Source organism: Catharus ustulatus, chromosome 2 (genome assembly GCF_009819885.2).
Source record: "Catharus ustulatus isolate bCatUst1 chromosome 2, bCatUst1.pri.v2, whole genome shotgun sequence".
Lineage (NCBI taxonomy): Eukaryota > Metazoa > Chordata > Aves > Passeriformes > Turdidae > Catharus > Catharus ustulatus.
The window spans coordinates 20452370-20471258 of record NC_046222.1 but is presented as its reverse complement, the minus strand read 5'-3'; the positions used below and the strand labels follow the sequence as shown (position 1 = coordinate 20471258).

The window sequence follows — 18889 nt, the reverse complement described above, 5'->3', positions numbered from 1 at the left end:
CTCTAGCATAACTAAAGCCTGTCTGACTTTGACATAAAGAATGTCAGCCCCTCTGACAGGACTGGGCATGTGAATGTAAGCCACATGTTCTAAAAAGAACAATAAGTAGTTAAATAATTGAGGGTCATTTGTAACACTGAAAGACAAAATTTTACAAACAAACACAAAATAACACTGGAAAGGGTATCACACCCACAGAACAGTTTTAACTCCCAGTTAGGTCACATGAATGTGTGAGAACTCCTACACTAAATGCATATCTTTCTGCTTTTACAAAATTAAAGGTAATGCCTCAATAGGAATCTGGATGTGCTCCGGAGAAAGGAAAATTCCTACTTTAAAGCCTCCCCAAATTCTTAATTGTAATGAAAATCTGGACTCCTTAACATCACAGGTAACCTTAAATTACTATTTAAACAGTTTCTGAGATTCTGCATTGTCCTGGGAAAAAACAAAGCAGGGAGTGGGAATAGAAAATTGGGGCAGAAGGTATATCTCATGTTCCTTAGAACTTTGCAGAAAGCAAAATAAATGAGCATAAGCCTTTTCCAATGGCATTCTTGACACCTGTCTGCTTTGCAGATGGCCTGAATTACCAATGGTGATAATTTTATTTTGCTTGGGTTTGCCTGAACACAGCATATCCCATTTCATATCTCTTAACTGACCTGCAATTTCCTCAGTCAGGTTCCTAGTTCACAGCTAATGCCTCTGAGCAGAGGTGATGCTGACCTGGGGTACTAAACCAGTGAGAACGTGCAAGGGAACTGGAGAAGACTGGCATGAGTGTGATGACACCAATATGTTCAGAAAGATAAAGAATGAAGCTTTTCCATTCTGTCAACATTTCTGTCCATCAAGAATCCAAATTCAAACTCTCTTGTATGAATACCATACTAAAAAAATCCATAAAATCCATAGCTCCCTAAGTCTAGCTCTAAGGCTTAGCCCTGCTGTATTTGCAAAATGGAGAGCTGAACATGACTAAGCACATTACAGTGACTGCTTCCCTCCTGCTGCTTCTGTGTTTCATTTCTTTATCACTAGTCCCAACCGAAAAATAGAAAAAAGAAAAAAAAATACACCAGGTACAGTCCCATTAAATAAGTCCTTTCCTCACGCATTTTTGCTTGACTACTGTACCTTCAATCCAATGCTTCACCTCCTTCGATCCTTTCCTGAGGAACCCTTGAGCTCAATATTAGATTTTTCCAGTCCATAACTTGCACTAAATGGTTCAAAGTAATGTATAACATTATAAGTAGCTATTTCTAGTGCCAGTAAGGTGTGACATATGGTTTTTCTGCTACTGTCAGTAATGCGTGGGTTTGTTGGGAGCTGTGATGTCGAGCTGCCATCTAGTGAGCTGAGGGGCACTCGGGGAGCTGGGGAATGGGAGCAGGAGGTGTTCATGCTAGTGATCCAGAGTCCAGGTTTAAAGGATTTGATTACTTTTAAAAAGAAATATTTACTTTGAATCCAAGATCATGCTAGAAGTCAGAAGCAAGAACAGTGAACACAGGCATTCGTGATGTACTGTTGGTCCATCACGCATATGCAGATGTTTTCAAGTCAATAATATAATCCCCAGTAAACATAAATGTGAATTTCCTTCCTCCCTATGCAACACATTCACTTTTCTTACCTATCATTCCGAGCTTTGTCTATGCTTCAAAGCTGCATGACCTAATTAATCTTGATTTTGGTAGCCTCCCAACATAAATAATTTGAGAACAATTCAGTTATTGAAGCAATTCAGTAGAGTTATTCATTGACAGGATTAACAAAGAGATGACTTGACCTGATGACTGGCAGATTTTCCATCTCTTACTGTCATCTAGTCATATATGTCATATATCATATGAAGGTATAGCTAGATGCTTCAACTTTGTTTTGTGTTTAGATTTTTAACATGCTACAGACATTTAATCTCCATTCAGTGTTAACTCAAACTGGATCCAACCAGTGCTTACAGCAATTCTTATTAGTAGCCCCAGCAGTAGAATTTTTTTTTAAACTTTTATATTTATTCCAAGCTGACACTCTGTATAATGTACTGAAGTGAGGATAATATCCTCAATGCAGGTTATAAGCCCTGTGTTGAGAGGCATGATTGTTTCAGAGGACATTTCTCAAGTTCCTCTGATGGCCTTTCAAAAAATTCTGTTGTGGTTATTTAAGGAACAATGAAAGGTGCACAGAAATTTATAGACTCAGAACTCAGTGACCTCAAGACAAAGTAGAGGTCCTGCTGCTACTTCATGGAAAGGTGTGGAGAGCAATAGAGCGAGGCTGTTCTTCAAGGTGTGCAGTTTTAGGATGAGTGCCCACAGAGTCAAGTGGAAATTTGGGTAATTCCAGTTAGACAAGTAATTACTTTTCCCCTTAAAACTCTTCAAACATGAGCAGTTTTCCAAGAGAGGCTGTGGATGTTCAAAGTGATTCCCTGAGTAGCCTGTCTTCAGCCCCTGTTGGGCTAGGGGATCTCCAAGTCTTCCTTCCAACCCAAGATACTCCAGGAATTCATGAAAACAGTCTCCGGGGAAAATTTGGAAACACCACATACTTGACATTGACACAAAAATTTTATATGGAAAATTACTTGTATATTTTTATTTTTATTTTATTACTTGATTTTTTTTTTAAATGTGAGAATGTTATGAAGTGGTGATTCTATTTTCCTTTTGACTTTTTGTTTCTGTTGAATGACATTTTCCTCACAGGTTGAAACTGTGAGCTCCAGGAAGGTGTCAGTTATTGCAAGTAGCACTCAAATCCTGAGCTAACTAGATTGATAAATGTGTGACATTATGAACCCATTGGCACAAAGTTTTTGCTGTCTTGAATGGCTTTCTTTTTTACCCTGTTGTATTCTTTCAAGCAATGCTTGTTAAGTTTTCTTACTTTGCCTATTCAGTGTGTAGCACATGGGGTGATTTATTCAATTGCATTTGATTATTGCCTTTTTTTCCTGCTTGTCTCAGGCACCTGTGGCAGTAATGGCTACAGTGAGTCAACTCTTGGATGCCAACAAAACAGAATTCATCCACAATAATCTTGTCAATGCAACAACCAGGTAACTTTAGCTTTTGCCATTTTCTTTAGATGTAGTCAACAGCATTTTCCATTCTGTTTCAGGATGAAAGCAGTTCATGAACAAGTCAAAATATTTTTGGCATGCAGCTCCAATGTGTAATTTCCAATTTACACCAATATGAACATTGCTGGATCCTTCTGCTTTAGAGAAAATATGGGGATAGGAAATGAGGAGCACTTCCCACTGGAGAACCAAATCAGTGAGGAAGCTCAGAAATGGAACCTGTAGCTGTATAATAACAAATAGTGATAACTTTTATCCCATTCATTATTTTGATGCAGCCTCACAAAAGCAATGGAGGAATTTTCTTTGATTGGTAACATCTCATAGCCCAATGTTGCAATCCAGTGTGCTCCACTAAATTTAAGCTCCTCCTATGATTCTGTATTTGGCACAGAGAAGTAAGTACAGTGTGTTGTTGGATTTACTTAGAGAGAATGAACAGCAGTATGAACCATAAATCCTAACTCATATACTGCTAATTGTTGCAGATACAGTGTTGGGAAAGTTTCAGTCAACAAAACTAGAAATACAGGAAAGTATTCCTGGGCTTATTGGTGACCTCAGTACTGAAGTTCGGATACTGTTCAACATTTTAAGTAAGACCTTTCTTCTTTTGAAAATTGCAGGTGGGAAAATTTTTAATGAATATTCACAGAAAATCTCTTTTGGGGAAGAAAACGCTTAGCTGGTTGGTTTTTACCATGCTGATACCTGGTGCAGGAAATGCAAACCTTAAATGAGCTGGCTAATCTTATTTATAGAAAAATGCAAACTTACATGTAATGGCTGGAATACTTTCGGTGTTTGTGACTTTTTCAATTATTTTGTTTTTTAAAATTGAGGGTGTATTGAATCTTTGACCATAATTCTACAAACATCAAGATCAAGAACAAGTACAGTGATTTCATGCGTATAAGCCGCACCCTTCTGACTAAAATTTTGATCCCAACCCAGAAGTGCAGCTTATACTTCAGAGCATCCAATATATGGATAAAGTTCTGAAATTTCCCAACCCGGAAGTGCGAGTCATGGGCTGAGCCGAGCTCGCGAATTGAGCACCTGCTTCTCACGATTGCGTGATTGTTACAAATTGGTTACTTTGTGTGCAAGCATCTTCGCTGCAAATGGAAGTGCGGCTTATACACCGGTGCGCCTTATATATGGACAAAGTATGAAAAATTTCTGACACCCGGAAGTGCGGGTTATACTCCAGTACGCCTTATACTCGAGAAATTACTGTACATACTTACTTTGCCTGAAATCTGAAGATATCAACCATTTCAGCTGAAATTACTACTACTGTCAGGTGTCAGCCAGGACATCCACATCCTAACACCTGCAAATTGGATTACTCACTTGGGATTTTTCCAGATGTCCATTACTTACATTCTGCAGTGCTTGGAGGATAAATTGGTATAGACCAGGAGGAAAAAAAAACCAAGAAAAATATTATAGTTCCTCTGCTTCAATTGCTTCAGAAGCTGGTGGGTGGGGGAGAGCTGAGCTTCAAACGTGCATTTCTGTGACATCACAAGAGTTTCACACTGGGCACCTGAAACCAGCAGGCACCAGTCCTCAGTCTCTCAATGTAGCGTCAGTAACACTGAGACACCACAACAGTATAACAAAGGTGAAGACATCATGATGGTGAACATCAGTCAAATACAAGCCCATAGGAAAATGAATAATTCAGTCCTCTCACCAGGGCTAGAAGATGTGAAGAGATAAACCAAGTAACTCAGAGCTGACAATAAAAATCAATGAATAACTCATTAACTGGTCACTACCATTCCTGTTCACTGTTTCAGACAACAATACTGTGGAAAAACAGTGTGATCATGTAATTAAAGCCTTTATCATAATGCCAGTATAATATAACACTCCCCTCAAAACAGATAGATATCGAATCTCTCTTTTTCTCTTTTAAAAAATCCCAACAGATTTCTTCAGTATTAAGTGCACATGTGTGATATTTTGTAGATACACAGTAACATTAGTCTCACCTGATGATCAGATCAAACAGAGATCAAATCAGTCTCTCTTGATCTTATCTCATAAGTTTATGCATCAGTAACAAAATCTGTTTATAATCCAGGATTTTTCTTCTTCACTTAAGCTACAATGAAGATGAGTGATTTAAATCACATAAATTAACTCTAATTTGGTAGAAGTGTGCAAAAAAACCCAAAAACCACACTCAAAAAGTGGGATCTGGAGGCAAAAAGCCAGGCAGTCTCTTATCTTCTGACTTTGCACTAACTGTAAATGTCCCTGGTGTGACTATTTCTTTTTTAGTGTTGTTAAAAGTCTGGTCATTTGGACTGTGTGCATATACTAAGATTTAGGATATTATTTTCCTCATTTACCAGTATTTTCATGCAGAAATGATATTAAGAGAAGTATAATAGTTATTTTCACATTCCAGCTGAGCAAAAACTGAAGATGTCTCTTGACATTCATGAGAAGAGCAGGTTTTCTCAACTACTTATAGGATTTAAAAAAAAAATCTAAACAAAAATCTATAAATGCTAAATGTGTGCATGAGCATAGTACAGGCTTCTCCAAAAGCACCAGCTTCTCTGATATCTGCTGTCTATACTTTTCTCTTTGCTTTGCAAGGGTTCCACAGACAGTGGCAGAGATGAATTTGTCATGTACCAAAACGACAAATTCTTCCAGTCCAGGGTTTATCGGAGTCTCCACAGTTTGAGGGAGACAAAAATGCATCATTTCTGGCAACACTGATGGTGGAGTAGTGAGTAGTGTTGAAATAGCCTTCAGTCTCAACGTAAGAAACACCATGGCCAGTATTGAGCCAGAGGCTGCCCTGGCCCTACTACACTCTCCAGGACTTAGGGAAAGAGACTCCAGCAGAGAAGGGTTGCGGTTTTTTTGCTTTGATTTTTGGCAATAAGCAATTGACAGAGTTTTTGGGATGTATCGGTGACGTAAGTGAAGCGTATTTAAATTGAGTGGCACAGAAAATGTTCTTCAACTTCTGTATGTAACAGCTGATATTGCTGACTCTGTGCCTCCAAACTAGGACACTTGTGAGCAAAAGTGTATTCCATAAAATGTTATAGGAACACCAGTGTGGATTTGTCCTAGGGTGCATTAGTCCTATATCCAGAATGTAAAACAGGCCTATGGAGGACAGCCTTTTGTGGATGATACAATTCCCCCCATATTGTCTGCTTTGGGCCCCTGGCATGTAGTTTAATAGATAAGGTCTCCTAGATACCAAGGCTGAGCCAAATTGCTTAAGAATTTGGTCACTCTCCTAACACCTTGGGAGATAATTGGTTAGAAATTAGTTTGTATAATTGCTCAGTTCACCTTCAGAACTTTTGACTTAGATTGGATGCTGTCCTTTGTGTAACTTTCTATTGGTTGTATTTTGAATCCCCCTTGAACCCATAAATATGACTGTCTTCCCTCTGTCTCTGGGGATCCTGCTCGACCACCCTTCGCATGAAATAAAATTCTTATGGAATACGTCATTCTTGTGGAACACAGGCCTGCGGTCTTTGCTGGCTAAATGTAAGCTGCTGAGAGTCTGCTGATCGGTATCTGAAGTCTCAGGTCCTGGTAAAACAACCACCAGAGACAAAAATAAAGCTTACAGTCTTTTTCTCCAGAAGACTACCAAAATTTTGGAAAACAAGAAAAAGTCAACATGACTAGTATAGCACAATACACATATTAGTGTGGGGAATGTTCATTTTTCATGCTATCTTTTAACTCCTATTTCCAGATAAAACCATTGTGTGCTTCGACATCCTTCACCAGGAACTGATTCCAGATGTTACTGCTTTCTTGCACACAATGCTCTTATGTGAGTGCCCATTTGCCGAACTCCCTGAATTTTTAGATAATATGTATTTGGCATAGTTTCTCCAGAAAACAGTAGTTGGCTTCTTCTTACAACATTTGACATAGTTTATAAGCTCAAACACACACATATGACAGATCAGTAACCACCATCATGGAACCATAAAGCTAAGCGATCCAGGTAATGTGCCATTTCTAAGGAAATTACTGATACAAACTTTTTTACTCCTATTTTTATTCATAATTATTAACTGAACTACCTAATACCGTGAATGGTTGTGTTCACTTCTTATTTGCACTCCAAGCTGCTTGTTGCTCATTAAAAGCAGTTCTAATTGCTGTACTCTGCAGAAGTATGTTTGAAAATGACTACAGTAATTTCACGATAATAAGCCGCACCTGATTATAAGCGGCACGTCCGGGTGTCAGCAACTGTCTTGGGTTACAATACAGAGTGTGATAAAAGGTATCTATTCTATCACCATCTGTTGAGGGTGGGGGCAGTGATCCTTATCTCCATGGGAGATATTCTGCTAATGGGCCATCCATTGAAACCAGGCAAGGCATTGTTCTTTATCTTTTCACAACCCTTCCCTCCTCCAGCGAGTCATTTTTTGCTAATGTCCTATTGAGTCCCACTGTGTGACTGATAAAATTACTGCATCCCACTGGAAGTTGCTCCAGCCAGGAGGAAGAGCCCAAAACAGAGGTTTTGGGACACTAAGGGACCCCCTTTCTCCACTGGACTCCAGAGGAAAACTGGATTTCTCCACATCATCACTGGACCTCTGGAGGGAAACTGCACCTTCTGCAGGAGCACTGCTCCAACTGAATCACATCTGTCACTGCAGGAGGATGCAGCCACCATTTAATGGGACTGCTACCAACACCCTGCCTGACAGGTTGTGAGGTTGTACTCTGACTTTGTCAGGGTTTGGAGTTTGTTTCTTTGTAGTACTGTATTTCTATTTTAATTTCCCTAGTAAAGAACTGTTATTCCTAATTCCCATATTTTTGCCTGAAAGCCCCTTGATTTCAAAATTATAATAATTTGGAGGGAGGGGGTTTGCATTCTCCATTTCAAAGAGAAGCTCCTGCCTTTCTCAGCAGACACCTGTCCTCCAAACTAAAACAGCAACTTTTCGTTCTTTGTCCATATATAAGCTGCACCTGATTATAAGCCGCACTTTGGGTTTGGACCAAAATTTTAGTCAAAATGGTGCAGCTTATAATTGTGAAATTACTGTACGTGTCAATTGATGCGTGAATGCACGAGCACCACTGTGCTGCAGGAGGGAGGGAGGGGTCACTTCATTTATCATTGTTTGCTTCCTGCTCCAGTGTGGATTCAGCTCTGTTTTTGGCAGTGCTACCAAAAACTGAAAGCTGTTGTTTGGCTTACACGTAACTCAACTGGGAGTTGTTTAATGCTTAGTCAGTGGGAGCCTGAATTCTAATCATCTGAATAATACACAGGAATTGGCAATTTCATTGACATTCTTGACTAAGAAAGGCACATAAAGTAAGTTTGAAATGCCAAATTATGCTGTTATTGGCATCATTCATAAAGGTAAACTGGAAATCCATATATCCCTCAGTAGCTGTCAGCTCCCCTTTCAAAATCAAATCACTGTCAGTTCACACTGTTCACTGGTGCCTATCTCTAAGTTTCTGTAGCCATTTACTCTCCTTGCAATCCCAGTCCCTAGTAGGACACATCTGAACTTCAGCTGTGTAATCATGACTCTATCACTATAAATGATGCAGGTGCAATCACACCACTAATTTTGCTGATCCGATCATAGGGCATTGTCCTTTCATGAATGGGAAGAGTCTGGAGTTAATTTTTATTTTGGTTGGTTGTTCTAACTCTAAGACCAGCATGGCACTATAAGGGCATTGGTGCACTCAAGCTGGAACACACAGGAGTTTAAAGTGTCCCTGTGTACTTGTTTCTGCCCTGTGGCAGATCTGGCAGATTGGGCAAGTTCTGCCCAAGCTGCTGAATAGCCAAATGAATTGGCAAGTTCTGGCTTCCTCTGACACGACTTGTGGCTGTGCCCATCTGCTTGTGCAGCTCCTTAGCAATTCATTCCTCTTGCTCAGCTGCTGGAGCCTCCAGTTCTGCACCTCCACTGCTGCAGCAGGTGGTTAAATGAGGGTTTGTCTATAGGCTGAAATGTCCCCAGATGAACAGAAGAGTTGCCTGGAATCTGGGCTAGCTGTGGCACTGCCTTGTGCTGGGTAAATAACTCTGAGGATTTAGCATTAACTACTCCCTTTACTTATATGTTTATAAAAGCACTTGCTCTGTAAATATTAAGCTTTCAACCATAAAGCTTTATACATTGCCCTCTTTTACTAACAAGACTATTTAGGAATGACTACCCGTTTCTGATGTTTGTTATTCTTTCAGTATTTATTTCAGCTTTTCTAAATAAAACACACCCTGGATAAAACCACATATCTGTGGTCACTAGCTTCAGCATGCCAGCACTTCAGAGCTCATCTTTACTGTCTTCACAGATCAATATTTCCATATTTGTACTATTGTTTCCATATTTCCCTTTATGTTATGCCTGTCTTTTTTGCACGAAGTGACTGTATTCTAAATAAGATTATCATATGTTTATGCAAATGCAACAGCATTTTCTGTTCCATTGAATACATTTACATGTACTTGCTGCTTTATTGTCACTATACAAACATAGACTGGTTTCAATTTACAATTATTTGTAATATCTTATCCTAGACATAGAAGTCAAATTCAGAATTCTTACCAGTATGAAAAGTTAAAAGCTGCTTTGTTAAGTCTATGTCACCTTGCATATTATTACGAATAGTATTTGATTGGTATTGTTAGATCTCTTTTTGGTGTTTTTCACAAGCTTCTCTAATTTTGAGGTCCAGAAAAATTCTGTGGGATCTGAAAATTCTGGCAGTGTCTAGCAATAACTATAACTGTACAAAACATTCTTGTTTCTATGTGTAACCAGAAACAGATACTTTAAAAAGAAATTTATCTCTTCTCATCTCATATAACTGATACAATTGGTTTTCTGGGCATTTCAGATAAAATAGAAATATGCAAAGCCTTGGATTGTACTTCTTATATTGGTGTTGGATTGTCCATGGCTGGTCTGGTCATTAGTATTTTGTTCAAAATACTCACTAGGTAAGAGGGAACATGTTAAACTGCAAGTATTTTATAATGTCACAATATTTTGTTCTGTATGTAATTTGAGGGAAACAATTAAAAGCAGCCAGTTTAGGACCTATTGCAATATTATCGATTAGCAAATAATATTTTCAAAAATAGCTAAATCACACAGCATGGCTTGGGACTAGGTGACACCTCTGTTACTACCCTGGCCAGCACAGAACCAGAGAGATATTATTGCTACACAGGTCTGTGTTACATATGGAGTTTTTCAGTTCACTATCTCAATACTAGGTTTAAGAAATGTGTCACTAGGTTTTAAAAATGTGTCACCACCAGCACGACCTCTCCCCACACCCTGCTATTACAATGTATAAACAGTTATCTTTTTCTAGGCAGTAGCTGCTTGTGCTGTTTCATTGTGAATGATTTAATACAAACACAATTGCAGCAAATTTTCTTGATGGACATGCCTGTGACTAATGGTGTCCTGTGATTACCCTGTGAGCAACGAGCTAAGTCGTGCCAGCAGAGCTGTAGTTATAATACATTAATGCATGTTTCTCATCCTGTTTGCACTAATGCAAATTTGGGGCAATTCATTAAAAGGTTCATATTTTAAAGACTGTAGGAGCTTCCAGCTTCTCCTTTTAAATGCATTTATTTATGATAATGTTCTATATATAAATACACATTTATACATATGCATACATATACTATATATAATGCCAAGAGAGGTGGTGGAGTCACTGTCCCTGGAGGTGTTTAGGGAAAGACTGGACATGGCACTCAGTGCCATGGTCTAGTTGACATGGTGGTGTTTGGTCATAGGTGGGACTCAGTGATCTCGGAGATCTTTTCCAAATTTATGGATTAAGTGATTCTGTGATTCAGAGATAAGACAAAGTTTGGAAGTGTAGGTTTATTATTCTCTTGCACTTTGGAGAATGGTTAGAAGTACTTGTTTTATGCTACCTCATTTCTTAACACTGAAGAAAAGGATTCCAAAAAGAGCTGAAGGGAAAAAATAAAAAGGTGCTAGATAATCTCTGTTCTAGTCAAAGTCAGAAAAAAACCTGATAGATTTGTTAAGCTGTCTGAGAGTAACATTGGTGTAATTCTGCAAGTAAGTGATTGTTCTGGTTTCTGTCTGTATTACAGTTTCTCCTCTTTAGATTGCTTTTAGTATAAATGAAATTGAGAAAATATTTGACAATTTTTCTCATTTTTCTCTTCTTTTTTTCTCCTAAACATATTTCTACCAATACTGGAAACTCAAAACTTATCTGCAAAGTGGATGTTAGTGGGTCTTTGATTTTCTATGCTCATTTTTAACATCATCTTCATCTCCGGAATTGTGAACCAAACTTCCATGAAGTGCAGTAATGACACCACCAGATGCTACCAGCAATGTTTTCCTTATGATGCCCCCAGTACCACCTTACTCACCTCTGGCATGGTGGATCCTCCTACAGACTCCTGGTGCACAGCTGTGCCTGTCCTACTGCACTATTTCTTGTTGGCAACATTCCTGTGGTCAGCACTCAGTTCTGCACTGTTGTACTTACTGCTGCTCAGAGCCATGAAGCTGCTGCCTGAACACTTCCCCATATCCATGTCAGTAATCGGATGGGGTAAGTCTTAAAGTTGTCTGCACGGTAACTTTTAGAGTACAGAGTACATATTCAGGGCAAGTTGTAAAGATAGGAGACCAGAAGAGAGCAATTAGAATCAGCGTCTCTGGGTTAGAGCCACGTGATTTAATAGCCTCCTGTTGCTGCTCATATTACCGGTATAACCTGAGCCTATTTTCATTGTCCTGATAAAACACTGATAGCCTGGTCACTGGCACAGCAGCATGGGCTTGTTGGGTGCAGGAGAAATTTTCACAGTAATCAAGCATCCAACAATCTGCTTCTGGCAACTAAGTAAAAAATCTTTCAGCAATGAGTGCCTGATATTATCCGTTATATATTATTTATTAATAAGCAAAGAACACATTCTCAAGTCAGCACAGCAGTTAGCAGCAACACTGCAAACTGAAAGGAGACTACCCAGAAAATGGAAAAATTCAGGCAGATGCTGACAAGGTAAAGTGAAAATCTCAGCCTCCAGAAACTCTTCTAATACAGTGCACAGGGAAACCAACCTTTTCCATGTTGTGTGGAATAGTTTTTGTGTAGTATTATTTCTGATGGCACCCACCAAGCAGTTTTCAATCCTTATTGTTCTGTTATTATGTCTTGCACTTGTAGAGGCAATTCCTCAGAAACATTTAGAATTTGGACTGCACATGCAAGCCAGAAAAAGTTCAGTAAACACAACCTGGCTACGTGGCACTGTACTTCCTCCTTATGTATTTGAATGACAGCACAGCATTATGTTCTTCTGTGTGTCCTGTGACCAGTTACACATGTCCAAATCAGCATGATTCTGACTCACTGCTTTTGGATCTCTTTTGAGAGCACAGTCATATGCTTGGCAGTATTGAAGGTCTCTCTTAGGGATGCAGAAGGAACAGACTTTAAGGACCATGTTTATTACCAGGATAAAAAGTTTTGTATGAGGTTCCTCCCCATGAGACGTGCTGTCTAGTGTGAGCTGGTAGGCAGAAGATGCAGAAGACATGAAGTGAAGCAAAGGGATTGAGGAGGTAAACCTGACAGCCAAGCTTCTTGCAGGGCAGAAGTTACACTCTGCATCAATATGGTATGAAATGTAGTGGTGTTTGGTACAAAATGTTCCTAAATTAGTTTTTCACTGCTGACCAAAAGGTAGGGTTGCACAGTTGTGGTAAGGGAGCCCACTACACCCAGGAGGGAGCTTGCTCTTTCACTACTGGTGCTTGCTCAGGAGCTCTGCTGAAGCTCTTTGACGGCAAAAATCAGCAAGTCATGAACATGAGTTATCCTCAGAGAAACAGTGCTCAGAACCCTCAGTCCTGCCTTTTGTCTAGGCTACAGAAAACCCATTTAACTAAGTACAAGGCAGATGAACATACATCTTAAAAATCTATGGAACTTAGGAGATGAGAAACTATTACTGTGCAAACAATAAATCGCTAAAGTCTCTTTTATTAATTAGGAATCCCTGCCATAGTAGTTGCAATAACACTTGCAGCTACTGACAGAGAAGAAAAAGCTCTAAACTGCTGATAGGAAGAACTTTACAACACTTGTTATCTCATGCCTTTTGCAATTGTTTATTATTAATACAATTTGAAACTTATTGTTGGTACACTATTTTGTACTTCTAAATTCTCAAAAGAAATAAATCTCTTGTCCTAGTTTGGAGGACAGGTGTCTGCTAAGAAAGGCAGGAACTTCTCTTTGAAATGGAGAATGTAAACCCCCTCCCTCCAAATTATTATGATTTTGAAATCAAGGGGCTATCAGGCAAAGATATGAGAATTAGGAATAACAGCTCTTTACCAGGGAAATTAAAATAGAAACACAGTACTACAAAGAAACAAACTCCAAACCCTGACAAAGTCAGAGTACAACCTGACACTCCATCAGTCAGCCAGGGTGTTGGTAGCAGTCCCATTAAATGGTGGCTGCATCCTGCTGCAGTGACAGATGTGATTCAGTTGGAGCAGTGCTCCTGTAGAAGGTGCAGTTTCCCTCCGGAGGTCCAGTGGTGATGTGGAGAAATCCAGTTTCCCTCTGGGAGTCCAGTGGAGAAAGGGGTTACCTTAGTGTCCCAAAAGCTCTGTTTTATCTTGGTAAGAAATGTTGGGCTCTTCCTCCTGGCTGGAGCAACTTCCAATGGGATGCAGTAATTTTATCAGTCACACAGTGGGACTCAATGGGCCATTAGCAAAAAATGACTCCTTGGAGGAAGGATGGGTTGTGAAAAGATAAAGAACAATGCCCCGCCTGGTTTCAATGGATGGCCCATTAGCAGAATATCTCCCGTGGAGATAAGGATCACTGCCCCACTCTCAACAGATGGTGATAGAATAGATACCTTTTATCACTCTCTGTATTGTAACCCAAGACAACTCTTCACTCAACCTAGATATTCACTAGAAGGAAACACGTTTACTAAGGATCTAGGGTACTGGATCTACATCTGCCTTGAATCCTTCTGCAAGACTGTGCAACCCTCTGTGAATTGAAATGTAAACTGCAGACACCCTCAGCCTAACTGATACTCCACCCCTTCACTTAAGTGCATAACTACATTTCAGTACCTACATTAAAAGTATTAAATTATTTAGATTAATGTACTGAAATATACATACCTCACATGTATTTAAAATACGGCCATAATAACTACATTCCTATTTGCCCAGTGGTTTTGGCATAGGTATTCACTGGAGCCCACATACCAAAGCAGGCTATCAGGCTGACAACGTACCTTGGCAGTAGTGGATTATACAAAAGAAAGGCAGCCTTGCTCAGGAAATGTAAACACAAGCCCTCTTACAGATGGCGGTTATGTTGTGATACTCATTTAGGACATATGGACTTCTAACCTGAGATTATTGGAAAATTCAAAAGAAAAGAAGTAAAGGTTGTTACAGGATAACCTTGTTCTTCTGAAGTTGTTCCTGTCTTTCTTCAACCTTTGTCCATTACGTCTTCCCCATTACTCTCTACTGTAAAATATATCCTAAAGATAAACGTGCATGCAGTGACCAGGTTAGTTATACTGCACCTTATTATTTCTCTGTGTAGTTTGTTTGATGTATCATTTTGCATTCCCCAGAGAAAGAGAAGCATGACTGAAAGCCCCCATTTCACAAGGAATGGCTGCCTTTCAGAGCTAAGTTGGCAAGATTTAGAAAGCACTGTAAGGTCTTTCAGGATGGAAAGTGGAACATTGTTTTGTTTTGGTTTTCTGAATAATGCAACTTATCTTTTGAAACGATCTCTCTTTATATCCAAAGTTGCTGGCTTGCAGCTCTGGACCAAAATCAGAATTTCAGTGTGTAAAAGCCCACATTGTGGTCATTTCTTTTGCCAGTTGCACTCATATTCCTGTTTAACATCTTGATCTTCATCAGGATCAGTATCTCTGTAATACAGAAGAAGATTAATTTGATAAGGTCACATGGCACAGTACTCCTCATATTTTTCAGCAAATGTATTCCTCAGGCTGTTGTTACCAGCTCAGATTTTCTTGTCATAAGCTTGGATTTTTGGCAAAATGTTTTATTTTAAAGAAATGTATACTTTGAGCAGGCAGAAAATGTATTCAATTTATTACAGTGGGTCAGACTTTGTTCAAGTGCATATCAATGAACACATTCAGACTTTCATCCCCTTTTTGGATTGCAGTGTCACTCAACTTGTCTTCAATGACAGTTATTCCCAATTTAAATCCCTAAAAGTGAGAGAAGAGCAGGTCCAGCCAACCGAGAATTATGGATCTCTCAGCACAGCCAAACACCATGCTAGACCTCGAGCAGCTTGAAGCAGATTTACTTGCTCAGTTTTACATCAACACTCCACGTATTGTCACAGGTTGTATACACCATATTAGTTAAAAAAGGGTTGCTTTAATTTTTATTAATTCCATGGGACTGATCCATTCGACAAAACTTTTTACCATTTCTTTATTTCTTTAAGTGCAATTTTCATGGTTGGAGAAAACAAAATACCTTATCTTTGAGTTTGTTCAGGCTTGAGAGAAACTGGATATTCAAACTTCACAGGTAGCTAATTCTTATATTGAAAATCAAGTGCATTTGGATGAATTTATAAGCATTCTAAAAAACTTATAATAGCTAACATGCTAATTTTCAATTGCCTTGGTAAACCTTCCTTTTTAAATTAAAAACAGATGCATCCAAGGTACATACTCCAAACACAGATTAGTCTGATAAATTTGATTAAATTTCTTTTTCTGGATTTCTCCAAATGATACATCAAACAAATGTAGGGAAGTGTATCTTCTCAATTCACCTTAAAATACCTTTTTGCAATATAGCCCAGAATAAATAGAAAGTTTAAAACTTAGATATTAAATGGTATAGAGAAAGATTTAAAAACTTTTTGTGTGTGTGCTTCTAGGAGAAAAAGGATTCATCAAAAAAAAATATTGGCACTATCTCTATAGTGTAGTGCTCAAAATTTCCTGAATGATTGGCTACCTCATGTTAATAAGCACTGAAAAAACAAGTCTTGCTTTCAGCTTTCTGATTTGCATTTTGAATGCTACCCAGGTATAATATTTATCAATTCTGAGACTAAAACCTGAGATTTAAAAACAAAAATCAGACTTATTTGTTCTATAGCTTGATATAGGGTGGGAACTTGTTGGAAAGTAGTTATAGGGATTCAGATTTTTTTTTTCAGAAATGGATGCTGATCTGTCACACATAAAACACTTTCCCCTTGTACAAATCAAGGTGGGATTTTATTTCAAGGTCAGCACTGAAAGGACTTTTCTGTCTGAGTGGCTTCTCTTATATCAAATCATATATTAAACTATTTTCAGAAAGAATAGCAGGAGAAAGCTCCTCTGCAATAGTTGTTGGAAAGAGTCCCAGGGAAGTAACAAGAGCTTCATGGCTTGAGGCCTTTCACAGTGATACTGAAAAAAAGCCTTCAGGAAAGTGTCAGCCTCTTCTTTCCCCCCCAAAGCCCTGCTGGATTCTTGGCCTTGTACTCCTATAAATGCATCCCTTCATATAAGGCATACAAAGTACTTGAAGTAATGGATTCTTCATTATTATGCCCCTGGCTATTTTCTATAAAACAGCTAATTGGAAATATGTGCAAATCCACCCATGCCCAAACATTAAGTTTGTTGTCAGTTTGATCTACTGAAAACTGAGTGCCTGTACACCAGTGACAATCAGATCTGCAAACTCTGTGCAAAAAACCTGAGGTGATCACACCACACTGCTGGACAGATTATGCCCAGGATTTAAAACTGAAATCATGAATACGAAACAGAGATCCATTCATTTAAAAACGTGAGGATTTTTTTTTTTTTTTTTTTTTTTTACTCAGGATTCTCCTGTTTAATCCTTAAAATGAGAATATAGAAAACCAGTCTAGAAATGTTAAAGTCTTTATTCCCATTGTGTGAATCTGACTGAAGTGCTGATATGGCACACCACATTTAATGCTTATGGCATCCTAAGCCAGGTCTTCATCCTATCCAGATGAGAATAATAATATGATCCTGAGACAGGTTCCTGTCACATGCTAACTAATCCGTTACAATGTGCAAATGAGGCACCTATAGTTGGGAATAATCTACATGGAATCGTTATCTTATTGTAGTACTTCTTTTATTTCAAGTTATTCATATAATTGTTAGCAGTTGCTAAAAATAATGTTATGGTTGTTTTTCAAATCAAGTCACATCGACAAATATTTTCTGGTTTTAACAGCAAAATATTTAGCCCATACTTTCATTTCCTCTACAGGGACTCCAGATTTGTATTCTGTTCACTTTCAGAATACCGCTCTTCAAGAAAAATGTTTCCAATGTGTTTTCTGTTTTTCAGATACCACTGTATCTGCATTCAAAAACACTAAAGGTTTTAAAAGCCTGAAAAACATTCACAGGAAACTTTTGGATCAATCCAGACTTTTTCAGACAACATTTCCTCGTCTACTTTCCCTAACTGGAACTAGAGACCTGCAAACACGTGAAATACAATCCTGTGTTTCCATGGTTTGCTCATGCAGTTCTCACAGGCACCTCGAATGATGGACATACTTCTTCAGCTGCGGGTAGCTGGAAATAAATGAGACCATGAGGAGCCAGGAGCAGGACCACATGCTGGCAGGACAATGTGACTGCAAACCAGCCAGGCAGTACCAGGGCCTCTTGGTGCTACTGGTATTCCAAGGTCTTTGCAAGGACCTGAGCTAGTGACAGCTCTATAATCCAGTACAGACACAGAGAAGTTGCTCTCTTTATGCCCTTTGTATATTCCAGGCCATTGGACATGGCCAATGCACTGCAGCTCTCCTCCCCCTTTCACAAAAAAAAAATTCAATTTAATTAGAAACCAAAGGTGTATCAACAAGCAGCAGTTAGAAATGCACTGTGCATTACACATAAGACTTTCTGACTGTCTTCACAGAAGTGTTTCATCAGTCCTGAGAAGTCCTCCATGTCTCAGAAATCCATGCTGTCTTGTGAGACAGAAAATAAGTGTATTGTAGCATTGATAAACCTCTAAAAAGAGCAGTCACATCAGAAGCAAGGCTAAAGTTCATCATTACTGGTCCAGAAAAAGCAGAGAAGGTCAATAAAAGTTATTTAGGACAGCTAGTTCATACTTTTTTTTTTTTTATAAATAGGAAGTTCATGTACCTGTGGGCATCCATTTTTTATTTGTAAATCATTTGCATGTTTGCTTTTGTCAATTCCTCCAATTTCCTTCAGAAATGTTCCTTTAGAAATTTGTGTGGTTTAGGAAGGGTGATACTTGATTGTGTTGTAAAACACAGGCACTGTGAGGACGACTCCTTAAATGAGTCTTAATATTTTCTAATAATTGGTATTTTTTCCCAGAAACAAAAGTATTCCCTAAAGAACATCCCATTTAATTTTGAACATCTCTTTAATACAAATAAATAAATAAATAGTTTCCATATTACCAAAAAAAACCAAGCAAAAAACCCAAGAAGAATTTGATGTATGGAATTGGAAGTGCTGACTTCTTTTACTAATTAAGCATCCTGTCTCTAAATATTTCAGATGGGAATAAAATGCTGTTATTGACAACACTGAACATGTCTTTCTTAATATAAAACATTTTTAGCATAAAGCCCTTCCCCAATTATACGTTTTATGTGATATTATTTTTATTATTTTTATTTCAA

The 18889-nt window shown here is 38.5% G+C and overlaps 1 protein-coding gene across 1 annotated transcript in view; it reads left to right on the top strand.

Annotated features, from left to right (window-relative positions):
- Positions 1-17607, top strand: part of ADGRG7 (adhesion G protein-coupled receptor G7) — a 29256-nt gene extending 11649 nt beyond the window's left edge. The window contains 12 exon segments of the mRNA XM_033086841.1: positions 285-394; positions 2985-3076; positions 3379-3481; positions 3546-3702; positions 5721-5804; positions 6855-6935; positions 10004-10106; positions 11361-11725; positions 13176-13257; positions 14986-15152; positions 16112-16263; positions 17479-17607. Of these exon segments, the coding sequence (XP_032942732.1) occupies positions 285-394; positions 2985-3076; positions 3379-3481; positions 3546-3702; positions 5721-5804; positions 6855-6935; positions 10004-10106; positions 11361-11725; positions 13176-13257; positions 14986-15152; positions 16112-16263; positions 17479-17607 (1625 nt within the window).
- The last annotated feature ends 1282 nt before the right edge of the window (positions 17608-18889 follow it).